Source organism: Entelurus aequoreus, linkage group LG27 (assembly GCF_033978785.1).
Source record: "Entelurus aequoreus isolate RoL-2023_Sb linkage group LG27, RoL_Eaeq_v1.1, whole genome shotgun sequence".
In the NCBI taxonomy this organism is placed as follows: Eukaryota; Metazoa; Chordata; class Actinopteri; order Syngnathiformes; family Syngnathidae; genus Entelurus; species Entelurus aequoreus.
In genome coordinates this window covers 13930973-13943899 of record NC_084757.1, presented here as the reverse complement: position 1 = coordinate 13943899, position 12927 = coordinate 13930973, and the positions used below count along the sequence as shown (strand labels likewise).

Here is a 12927-nt window from a genome sequence, read left to right as displayed (position 1 = left end):
ATATGCCTTTTAAAAATATATATTATTATTATTATTAGTTGTGCTGTTGTTTAGTTCAAAAACTTTTAAACATAAAGTATGCGTTACAATGTTTATAAAAAAATAAGTCACTTCCTTTATGCGCTGTAATTCAAAATGCTAATGAAAAAAATTACATAACTTGAATGTAGTGCAACCTTATTTGAACAGCATTCAATTAATGTTATTATTTAAAATTGAAATAATGCACAAAAATACATGTCAACATGATTGTTGAAACATGTATATGTAGATTTGAAAATATTCTACTTGAATAAAATAGTTATTCCTAATCATTTAGAGACTCTGGAATGTCAGATTATTTTAAATTATTATTAGTTGTGCAAATTAAGTTGGTTCAAAAGCTTTAAAATATAGAAAATATGCTTTTCAATATTATATATACACACACACACACATATATATATATATATATATATATATATATATATATATATATATATATATATATATATATATATATATATATATATATATATATATATATATATATATATATATATATATATATATATATATATATATATATATATATATATATATATATATAGTGCTGTTTGTCCAAAAGCTTTTAAATATAAAAATATGCCTTAAAAAAGTGTATTACTATTAAAATATCATTTTTAAAAGTCATTTAGCTGAGATAGGCTCCAGCGCCCCCCGCAACCCCAAAGGGAACAAGCGGTAGAAAATGGATGGATGGAGTTTGTTTATGAGCGGTTGTTCAAGGTGCCAATAAAAACAAAAATTACACAACTTGAATGTCGTGCAACCTTATTTAAACAAACTACAGTTTAAAGAATAATGAAAAGTTAACCATAGCATGAATTGATTTTATTATTTAAAACTGAAATAATGCGCAAAATTACACAAACATGATTCTAATACATAATTTGGTAGAAACATTTATATATAAGTTACTATTCTACTTCAATAAAATACTTATTCTTAATCATTTAAATACTCTGGAATGTCAGATTTAAAAAAAAAAAAAAAAAAATATATATATATATATATATATATATATATATATATATATATATATATATATATATATATATATATATATATATATATATATATATATATATATATATATATATATATATATATATATATATATATATATTAGTTGTGCAAATTAGGTTGCTTCTAAAGTTTTAAAATATAAAAAATGCTTTTTGGAAAAAAAAAACAGTTGTGCTGTTTCTTAGTCCAAAAGCTTTTAAACATAAAAATATGCCCTAAAGTTTATTACTATTAACATATAATTTTTAAAAGTCACGTCCTTCGGCTGTTCAAGCTGCCAATAAAAAATAAAAATACATAACTTAAATGTTGGCAACCTAATTCAAACAAAATATATTTAAAAAAAATGATGTGTAGTTACCCATAACATAAATTTGTTTTTATTATTTAAAACTGAAACAATGAAAATACAAAAAATACACTTAAACATGATTCCGATACATAGATTGGTCGAGTTAAGAATTTATAAATACATTATACAATATTCTACTTCAATAAAATAATTATTTTTAATCATTTTAATCCTTTTTTTAATTTTGTGTATTTTATCTAATGGTATACAATTATTTAATACGTCAGTTTTTTTTTCTTAATTTTCAATTGTTGAAATAATAATTATTGTATAATTTCATTGTATAGTTTATGTAAATTAGTTGATTTATTTATTTTAGCCACTCACTGCTGCCATTTGTGCAGAAGTTAGGTGTTTGACTTCCAAGCCCTGTTAAATGGGAAGGTTGCATCAAAAAAGGACATCCAGCTTAAAAACTCAAACCACATCTATCATGCGACTGACTCCCTGTGGCCAACCCTTATGGAAACAAGCAGAAAGACAAACTTGGATTTTTATTAAATCAATCAATCAATCAATCAAAGTTTACTCATATAGCCCTTAATCACAAATGTCTCAAAGGGCTGCACAAGCCACAACGACAAAAAAAAACTAAACCCAATGGGATACAATGAGAGACCTCGGAGGTAACTAACTATTATGTTAGTTCCACTATGGACTGGACTCTCGCACTATTATGTTAGTTCCACTATGGACTGGACTCTCGCACTATTATGTTAGATCCACTATGGACTGGACTCTCGCACTATTATGTTAGATCCACTATGGACTGGACTCTCACTATTATGTTAGATCCACTATGGACTGGACTCTCACTATTATGTTAGATCCACTATGGACTGGACTCTCATTATTATGTTAGTTCCACTATGGCCTGGACTCTCACTATTATGTTAGTTCCACCATGGACTGGACTCTCGCACTATTATGTTAGATCCACTATGGACTGGACTCTCGCACTATTATGTTAGATCCACTATGGACTGGACTCTCACTATTATGTTAGATCCACTATGGACTGGACTCTCACTATTATGTTGGATCCACTATGGACTGGACTCTCATTATTATGTTAGTTCCACTATGGACTGGACTCTCACTATTATGTTAGTTCCACTATGGACTGGACTCTCGCACTATTATGTTAGATCCACTACGGACTGGACTGTCACTATTATGTTAGATCCACTATGGACTGGACTCTCACTATTATGTTAGATCCACTATGGACTGGACTCTCATTATTATGTTAGTTCCAGTATGGACTGGACTCTCATTATTATGTCAGTTCCACAATGGACTGGACTCTCGCACTATTATGTTAGATCCACTATGGACTGGACTCTCATTATTATGTTAGATCCACTATGGACTGGACTCTCACACTATTATGTTAGATCCACTATGGACTGGACTCTCATTATTATGTTAGTTCCACTATGGACTGGACTCTCACTATTATGTTAGTTCTACTATGGACTGGACTCTCGCACTATTATGTTAGATCCACTATGGACTGGACTCTCGCACTATTATGTTAGATCCACTATGGACTGGACTCTCACTATTATGTTAGATCCACTATGGACTGGACTCTCACTATTATGTTAGATCCACTATGGACTGGACTCTCATTATTATGTTAGTTCCAGTATGGACTGGACTCTCATTATTATGTTAGTTCCACAATGGACTGGACTCTCGCACTATTATGTTAGATCCACTATGGACTGGACTCTCATTATTATGTTAGATCCACTATGGACTGGACTCTCACACTATTATGTTAGATCCACTATGGACTGGACTCTCACTATTATGTTAGTTCCACTATGGACTGGACTCTCGCACTATTATGTTAGATCCACTATGGACTGGACTCTCGCACTATTATGTTAGATCCACTATGGACTGGACTCTCACACTATTATGTTAGATCCACTATGGACTGGACTCTCACTATTATGTTAACTCCACTATGGACTGGACTCTCACTATTATGTTAGATCCACTATAGACTGGACTCTCACTATTATGTTAGATCCACTATGGACTGGACTCTCACTTTTATGTTAGATCCACTATGGACTGGACTCTCACACTATTATGTTAGATCCACTATGGACTGGACTCTCACACTATTATGTTAGATCCACTATGGACTGGACTCTCACTATTATGTTAGATCCACTATGGACTGGACTCTCACACTATTATGTTAGATCCACTATGGACTGGACTCTCATTATTATGTTAGTTCCACTATGGACTGGACTCTCACACTATTATGTTAGATCCACTATGGACTGGACTCTCACTATTATGTTAGATCCACTATGGACTGGACTCTCATTATTATGTTAGTTCCACTATGGACTGGACTCTCGCACTATTATGTTAGATCCACTATGGACTGGACTCTCACACTATTATGTTAGATCCACTATGGACTGGACTCTCACACTATTATGTTAGATCCACTATGGACTGGACTCTCATTATTATGTTAGTTCCACTATGGACTGGACTCTCACACTATTATGTTAGATCCACTATGGACTGGACTCTCACTATTATGTTAGATCCACTATGGACTGGACTCTCATTATTATGTTAGTTCCACTATGGACTGGACTCTCATTATTATGTTAGTTCCACTATGGACTGGACTCTCACACTATTATGTTAGATCCACTATGGACTGGACTCTCATTATTATGTTAGTTCCACTATGGACTGGACTCTCACACTATTATGTTAGATCCACTATGGACTGGACTCTCACTATTATGTTAGATCCACTATGGACTGGACTCTCATTATTATGTTAGTTCCACTATGGACTGGACTCTCATTATTATGTTAGTTCCACTATGGACTGGACTCTCACACTATTATGTTAGATCCACTATGGACTGGACTCTCATTATTATGTTAGTTCCACTATGGACTGGACTCTCATTATTATGTTAGTTCCACTATGGACTGGACTCTCACACTATTATGTTAGATCCACTATGGACTGGACTCTCATTATTATGTTAGATCCACTATGGACTGGACTCTCACACTATTATGTTAGATCCACTATGGACTGGACTCTCATTATTATGTTAGTTCCACTATGGACTGGACTCTCACACTATTATGTTAGATCCACTATGGACTGGACTCTCACTATTATGTTAGATCCACTATGGACTGGACTCTCATTATTATGTTAGTTCCACTATGGACTGGACTCTCATTATTATGTTAGTTCCACTATGGACTGGACTCTCACACTATTATGTTAGATCCACTATGGACTGGACTCTCATTATTATGTTAGTTCCACTATGGACTGGACTCTCACACTATTATGTTAGATCCACTATGGACTGGACTCTCACTATTATGTTAGATCCACTATGGACTGGACTCTCATTATTATGTTAGTTCCACTATGGACTGGACTCTCATTATTATGTTAGTTCCACTATGGACTGGACCAGGGGTGGGCAATTAATTTTTACCGGGGGCCGCATGAGCTACCCGAGCACTGCTGGAGGGCCACATCGACAATATTTCAATTAAATTTTGCTCAATATTATTTTTTATATATACCGTAAGATAAATAATAATAATAATAATAATTAATAATAATAGTAATATTTCAGCATAGTGTGTGTAACAGCATTCCATGACTAATATAAATAAATTAACATTAATAATAAATGACAGTAAAATAAGCACACGTATGACTGAGGAGTCATAGTGTAACTTTGTGTGGTGTTTGAGTTGTCCGACTTTTTGTGCGGCCATAAACGCACCAGTGGTTTAGTGCTATGTGTGTTGGTGACAGATGACAAGTTGGTTTTGGCCTGGTTTGTACGGCAGAAAATTACTAGTTTTTCGAGATAGAATTGTTTTACTCATGTTTTTGGTGTGGTTATGTCCGAATATAAACAGTTTTGCTCAATAAAGTGATCGATATAATTCCTGTCCTCGAAGCATCTCGATAGACGTTACAATAATTGAACGGTGTTCAATTGAACGGTGTTGACGAACACCGTTAGGGCCGCTTGTTGTCACTGTCACTCAAAGTTGCATTGCAAAATTCCATAGAATAAATATGTTTATTTTGTTTAGAATCCAGATGGGATTTGATTTGGTGCGCGGCATATACTTGCTGCGCGCAGCGGACGCTTGAGCAGTGCGCAATTGCGCAGGCACGCACCTTAGAGGGAACGTTGCTTTGCAGTTCATGTCTTGTTGAAAACACGCCATTCCTCATCAACTTTTCTCTTTTTAGCGTCTCGGGTGTAAACCGTGCATCACTTGTCGCTGCATGTGCACCTTCACTCGCAGGTTACACACGGACACACGCCCATAAATAATACTTTTCAAAATAAAAGCAGCACAGTTGTATTGCGCGCACGACATAGATGTTTTTTCAACTTTATTTTGTAATTGCAGCTGTTCACATTCACTCACAATCACGCACACGCATACGTCCACACGGAAGTAATACGAATAACGATTTTCAAAACAAAAGCAGCACCGTTGTATTGCACACTCGACATAGATACTTTTTAAAATTTATTTTGTAATTTATAATTGGCCTCACGCGGGCCGGACAGGGACGCACAAAGGGCCGGATACGGCCCGCGGGCCGCAGAATGCCCAGGTCTGGACTGGACTCTCGCACTATTATGTTAGATCCACTATGGACTGGACTCTCACTATTATGTTAGATCCACTATGGGCTGGACTCTCACTATTATGTTGGATCCACTATGGACTGGACTCTCACTATTATGTTGGATCCACTATGGACTGGACTCTCACTATTATGTTGGATCCACTATGGACTGGACTCTCACTATTATGTTAGATCCACTATGGACTGGACTCTCACTATTATGTTAGATCCACTATGGACTGGACTCTCACTATTATGTTAGATCCACTATGGACTGGACTCTCACTATTATGTTAGATCCACTATGGACTGGACTCTCACTATTATGTTGGATCCACTATGGACTGGACTCTCACTATTATGTTAGATCCACTATGGACTGGACTCTCACTATTATGTTAGATCCACTATGGACTGGACTCTCACTATTATGTTAGATCCACTATGGACTGGACTCTCACTATTATGTTGGATCCACTATGGACTGGACTCTCACTATTATGTTGGATCCACTATGGACTGGACTCTCACTATTATGTTAGATCCACTATGGGCTGGACTCTCACTATTATGTTAGATCCACTATGGGCTGGACTCTCACTATTATGTTGGATCCACTATGGACTGGACTCTCACTATTATGTTAGATCCACTATGGGCTGGACTCTTACTATTATGTTGGATCCACTATGGACTGGACTCTCACTATTATGTTAGATCCACTATGGACTGGACTCTCACTATTATGTTAGGTCCACTATGGACTGGACTCTCACTATTATGTTAGATCCACTATGGACTGGACTCTCACTATTATGTTAGATCCACTATGGACTGGACTCTCACTATTATGTTAGATCCACTATGGACTGGACTCTCACTATTATGTTGGATCCACTATGGACTGGACTCTCACTATTATGTTGGATCCACTATGGACTGGACTCTCACTATTATGTTAGATCCACTATGGACTGGACTCTCACTATTATGTTAGATCCACTATGGACTGGACTCTCACTATTATGTTAGATCCACTATGGACTGGACTCTCACTATTATGTTGGATCCACTATGGACTGGACTCTCACTATTATGTTGGATCCACTATGGACTGGACTCTCACTATTATGTTAGATCAACTATGGACTGGACTCTCACTATTATGTTAGATCCACTATGGACTTGACTCTCACAATATTATGCTAGATACACTCGACGTCCATTGCACCGGTCGCCCAGGGGGTGGGGGTTCCCCACATCTGCGGTCCCCTCCAAGGTTTCTCATTGTCCCATTGGGTTGAGTTTTTCCTTGCCCTGATGTGGGATCTGAGCCGAGGATGTCGTTGTGGCTTGTGCAGCCCTTTGAGACAAGGATTTAGGGCTATATAAATAAACATTGATTGATTGATTGATTTAAGATGGGACTTAAAGGCCTACTGAAATGAATTTTTATTTATTTAAACAGGAATAGCAGATCCATTCTATGTGTCATATTTGATAATTTCGCGATATTGCCATATTTTTGCTGGAAGGATTTAGTAGAGAAAATTGACGATAAAGTTCGCAACTTTTGCTCGCTGATAAAAAAAGCCTTGCCTGTACCGAAAGTAGCGTGACGTCACAGGAGCTAGTATTCCTTACAATTCCCCATTGTTTACAATGGAGCGAGAGAGATTCGGACCGAGAAAGTGACGATTACCCCGTTAGTTTGAGCGAGGATGAAAGATTCGTAGATGAGGAACGTTACAGTGAAGGACTAGAGAGGCAGTGATGGACGTATCTTGTTTCGCTCTGACCGTAACTTAGGTACAAGCTGGCTCATTGGATTCCACACTCTCTCCTTTTTCTATTGTAGATCACAGATTTGTATTTTAAACCACCTCAGATACTATATCCTCTTGAAAATGAGAGTTGAGAACGCGAAATGGACATTCACAGTGACTGAACATGTAACTACACGATTAATAATATTCAGCTTTGCGAAGCTAAAAAAATAGAATCTAACCTAGCTACGTAGCCAGTCTCAAATGCAGATAGAAACTAAATTAAAAAAAAACCTGACTGGATGGATAGACAGAAGATCAAAAATACTATTAAACCATGAACATGTAAATACACGATTAATAATATTCAGCTTTGCGAAGCTAAAAAAAATAGAAGCTAACCTAGCAACGTAGCCAGTCTCAAATGCAGATAGAAACTAAATTTAAAAAAAAACCTGACTGGATGGATAGACAGAAGATCAAAAATACTATTAAACCATGAACATGTAAATACACGATTAATAATATTCAGCTTTGCGAAGCTAAAAAAAATAGAAGCTAACCTAGCAACGTAGCCAACGTGATAGCATCAGTCTCAAATGCAGATAGAAACTAAATATAAAAAAAAACCCTGACTGGGTGGATAGACAGAAGATCAAAAATACTATTAAACCATGAACATGTAAATACACGATTAATAATATTCAGCTTTGCGAAGCTAAAAAAATAGAAGCTAACCTAGCAACGTAGCCAACGTGATAGCATCAGTCTCAAATGCAGATAGAAACTAAATTTAAAAAAAACCTGACTGGATGGATAGACAGAAGATCAAAAATACTATTAAACCATGAACATGTAAATACACGATTAATAATATTCAGCTTTGCGAAGCTAAAAAAAAATAGAAGCTAACCTAGCAACGTAGCCAACGTGATAGCATCAGTCTCAAATGCAGATAGAAACTAAATATAAAAAAAACCCCTGACTGGGTGGATAGACAGAAGATCAAAAATACTATTAAACCATGAACATGTAAATACACGATTAATAATATTCAGCTTTGCGAAGCTAAAAAAATAGAAGCTAACCTAGCAACGTAGCCAACGTGATAGCATCAGTCTCAAATGCAGATAGAAACTAAATTTAAAAAAAACCTGACTGGATGGATAGACAGAAGATCAAAAATACTATTAAACCATGAACATGTAAATACACGATTAATAATATTCAGCTTTGTGAAGCTAAAAAAAATAGAAGCTAACCTAGCAACGTAGCCAACGTAATAGCATCAGTCTCAAATGCAGATAGAAACTAAATATAAAAAAAAACCCTGACTGGGTGGATAGACAGAAGATCAAAAATACTATTAAACCATGAACATGTAAATACACGATTAATAATATTCAGCTTTGCGAAGCTAAAAAAATAGAAGCTAACCTAGCAACGTAGCCAACGTGATAGCATCAGTCTCAAATGCAGATAGAAACTAAATTTTAAAAAAACCTGACTGGATGGATAGACAGAAGATCAAAAATACTATTAAACCATGAACATGTAAATACACGATTAATAATATTCAGCTTTGCGAAGCTAAAAAAAATAGAAGCTAACCTAGCAACGTAGCCACGTGATAGCATCAGTCTCAAATGCAGATAGAAACTAAATTAAAAAAAAACCTGACTGGATGGATAGACAGAAGATCAAAAATACTATTAAACCATGAACATGTAAATACACGATTAATAATATTCAGCTTGGCGAAGCTAAAAAAACAGAAGCTAACTTAGATGCGGCGGCGGTCGTACTCACGGTAGCGCGTCTGCTATCCTGCTCAAAACACAACACAACCTCCTGGTGTTGGTGTTGCTGTAGTCCGCCGCTCCACCGATCGCACCTACAACTTTCTTATTTGCAGTCTCCATTGTCCATTAAACAAATTGCAAAAGATTCACCAACACAGATGTCCAGAATACGGTGGAATTTTGTCGAAGAAAACAGAGGTATTTGAATTGGGTCCAAACACTTCCCTTGACCTCGTGACGTCACGCGCATACGTCATCATACCGCGACGTTTTCAAGCGGAAGTTTCCTGGGAAGTTTAAAATTGCACTTTATAAGTTAACCCGGCCGTATTGGCATGTGTTGCAATGTTAAGATTTCATCGTTAATATATAAACTATCAGACTGCGTGGTCGGTAGTAGTGGCTTTCAGTAGCCCTTTAAATGCTTCTACTGCTTATTAACTTACAAATAAGTCATTTTCCACTATGAAAACATTCTTAGAAGGCAAAAAAAACATTTGGACTTCTGCAGCTTATTTAGACAACAGACTAATCGTCTTCTAAAGTGTTTGTTTTTTTTGTGTTTTCATGTTCAGGTATCCATGGAGGAGCTGGAACCGGACGAGCAGTTCCTGCGCTGCGCCAGGAATGGAGACCTAGCCGGCCTTCAGAGGCTCCTCTTGTCCAAAATCAAGGGAGAGACGGAGTTCAGCATCAACTGTAAAGGTATGTCATAATAAAAATGGCGTCCTTCCGCTGTCACTCGCCGTTTTTTTTGTTATTGCCCAGGTAAGAGTAAGTCTAACCTGGGATGGACGCCTCTCCACTTGGCCTCCTACTTTGGACACGCCAACGTCGTGGAGGAGCTACTTAAGGTAGCCTTTCTTCTTATTCGTCGAAAAGTTGAACAATAACCAACAACGCCCGTGAACGCTGACAGGCTGGAGCGGACGTCAACTTGCCAAACAACATCGGCGATACTCCCCTGCACAAAGCCGCCTTCACGGGAAGAAAGGTACCTGAACGCATCACCAAGCGGCTCTTCTTCCCGCTCCGCGCGTGCGATTGCATGTGTTCACCCGCTGAGTCAATCAATCAATCAATCATCCCGTATGGATCAGGAGGTTGTCATGCTGCTGCTGCACTACGGCGCGTGCGCCACCGTCATCAACGGGACGGCTCGGATCCCCAAAGATGTCACCCAAAGTGCGGAGATCGGGAGCATGCTGGAAGGTGAGGCGTTCAGAAAACACGGCAAACTCCGTCATCACCCGACGGGGCGACGCACTGTTTTGTTTCTATTTTCGCCGGCGACAGCGGCCGAGAGGACCGAAGAAAGGAAGCGAGAGGAGAAACTTCTGGAAGCGGCACGAGAAGGCGATTTATCAACTCTAACTGAGCTGGTTAGTGCTGCATGCTAATGACAACACCTTCCATACGGCATGTTAAACACCGCCAGCATCAGAACATCACACTTTATACTAGTGTTGTAAATAGAGATGTCCGATAATGGCTTTTTTGCCGATATCCGGTATTGTCCAACTCATAATTACCGATTCCGATATCAACCGATACCGATATATACAGTCGTGGAATTAACACATTATTATGCCTAATTTTGTTGTGATGCCCCGCTGGATGCATTAAACCGGTGGTGCCCAACCACCGATTGGTACCGGGCCGCACAAAAATTTAGAAAAAAAAAAAAAAAAAAAAAAAAAAAATTATTTTATTTTTATTTTTATGAAATCATAATAAAAAACACAATATATACATTCTATATCAATATAGATCAATACAGCCTGCAGGGATACAGTCCGTAAGCACACATGATTGTATTTATTTATGTAAAAAAAAAAAAAAAAATTTGTCCCACGGACCCCCCCACCGGTCCGTGGGACAAATTTTCAAGCGTTGACCGGTCCGCAGCTACAAAAAGGTTGGAGACCACTGCATTAAACAATGTAACAAGGTTTTCCAAAATAAATCAACTCAAGCTATAGGAAAAAATGCCAACATGGCACTGCCATATTTACTATTGAAGTCACAAAGTGCATTATTTTTTTTAACATGCCTCAAAACAGCAGCTTGGAATTTGGGACATGCTCTCCCTGAGAGAGCATGAGGAGGTTGAGGTGGGCGGGGTTGGGGGCGGGGAGGGTTTTCTGGGGGGTTAGCGGGGAGTGTATATTGTAGCGTCCCGGAAGAGTTAGTGCTGCAAGGGGTTCTGGGTATTTGTTCTGTTGTGTTTATGTCGTGTTACGGTGCGGATGTTCTCCCGAAATGTGTTTGTCATTCTTGTTTGGTGTGGGTTCGCAGTGTGGCGCATATTTGTAACAGTGTTAAAGTTGTTTATACGCCCACCCTCAGTGTGACCTGTATGGCTGTTGACCAAGTATGCCTTGCATTCACTTGTGTGTGTGTGAAAAGCCGTAGATATTATGTGACTGGGCCGGCACGCAAAGGCAGTGCCTTTTAAGGTTTATTGGCGCTCTGTACTTCTCCCTATGTCCGTGTACACAGCGGCGTTTTAAAAAGTCATACATTTTACTTTTTGAAACCGATACAGATAATTTCCGAGATCACATTTTAAAGCATTTATCGGCCGATAATATCGGCAGTCCGATATTATCGGACATCTCTAGTTGTAACGATACCAATATTTTGGTACCGGTATTAAAATTATTTAGGTACTTTTCTGTACTTTTGAAAATAAAGGGCACCCCAAAAATTGCATTATTGGCTTTATTTTAACAAAAAATCATAGGGTACATTAAACATATGTTTCTTATTGAAGTTAAGTCCTTAAATAAAATAGTGAACATACAAGACAACTTGTCTTTTAGTAGTAAGTAAACAAACAAAGGCTCCTAATTAGTCTGCTGACATATGCAGTAATATATTGTGTCATTTATCATTCTATTATTTTGTCAACATTATGAGGGACAGACTGTAAAAATTGATTATTAATCTACTTGCAGTGATTTCTCCAGATTCTCTGAACCTTTTGATGATATTACGGACCGTAGATGGTGAAATCCCTAAATTCCTTGCAATAGCTGGTTGAGAAATGTTGTTCTTAAACTGTTTGACAATTTGCTCACGCATTTGTTGACAAAGTGGTGACCCTCTCACCCCATCCTTGTTTGTAAATGACTGAGCATTTCATGGAAGCTGCTTTTATACCCAATCATGGCACCCACCTGTTCCCAATTAGCCTGTTCACCTGTGGGATGTTCCAAATAAGTGTTTGATGAGCATTCCTCAACTTTCTCA

At 37.5% G+C, this 12927-nt stretch overlaps 1 protein-coding gene across 7 annotated transcripts in view; it reads left to right on the top strand.

The window, feature by feature from the left end:
* The window catches only part of osbpl1a (oxysterol binding protein-like 1A), a 176556-nt gene that overhangs the window by 24639 nt on the left and 138990 nt on the right, over positions 1-12927 (top strand). For all 7 annotated transcript variants that reach the window (XM_062038758.1, XM_062038756.1, XM_062038757.1 and 4 more), the window contains exons 2-6: positions 10248-10377; positions 10441-10526; positions 10592-10666; positions 10773-10884; positions 10969-11054. In XM_062038758.1, the coding sequence (XP_061894742.1) occupies positions 10254-10377; positions 10441-10526; positions 10592-10666; positions 10773-10884; positions 10969-11054 (483 nt within the window). In that variant the 5' untranslated portion in view covers positions 10248-10253. The remainder of the gene's footprint in view (positions 1-10247; positions 10378-10440; positions 10527-10591; positions 10667-10772; positions 10885-10968; positions 11055-12927) is intronic.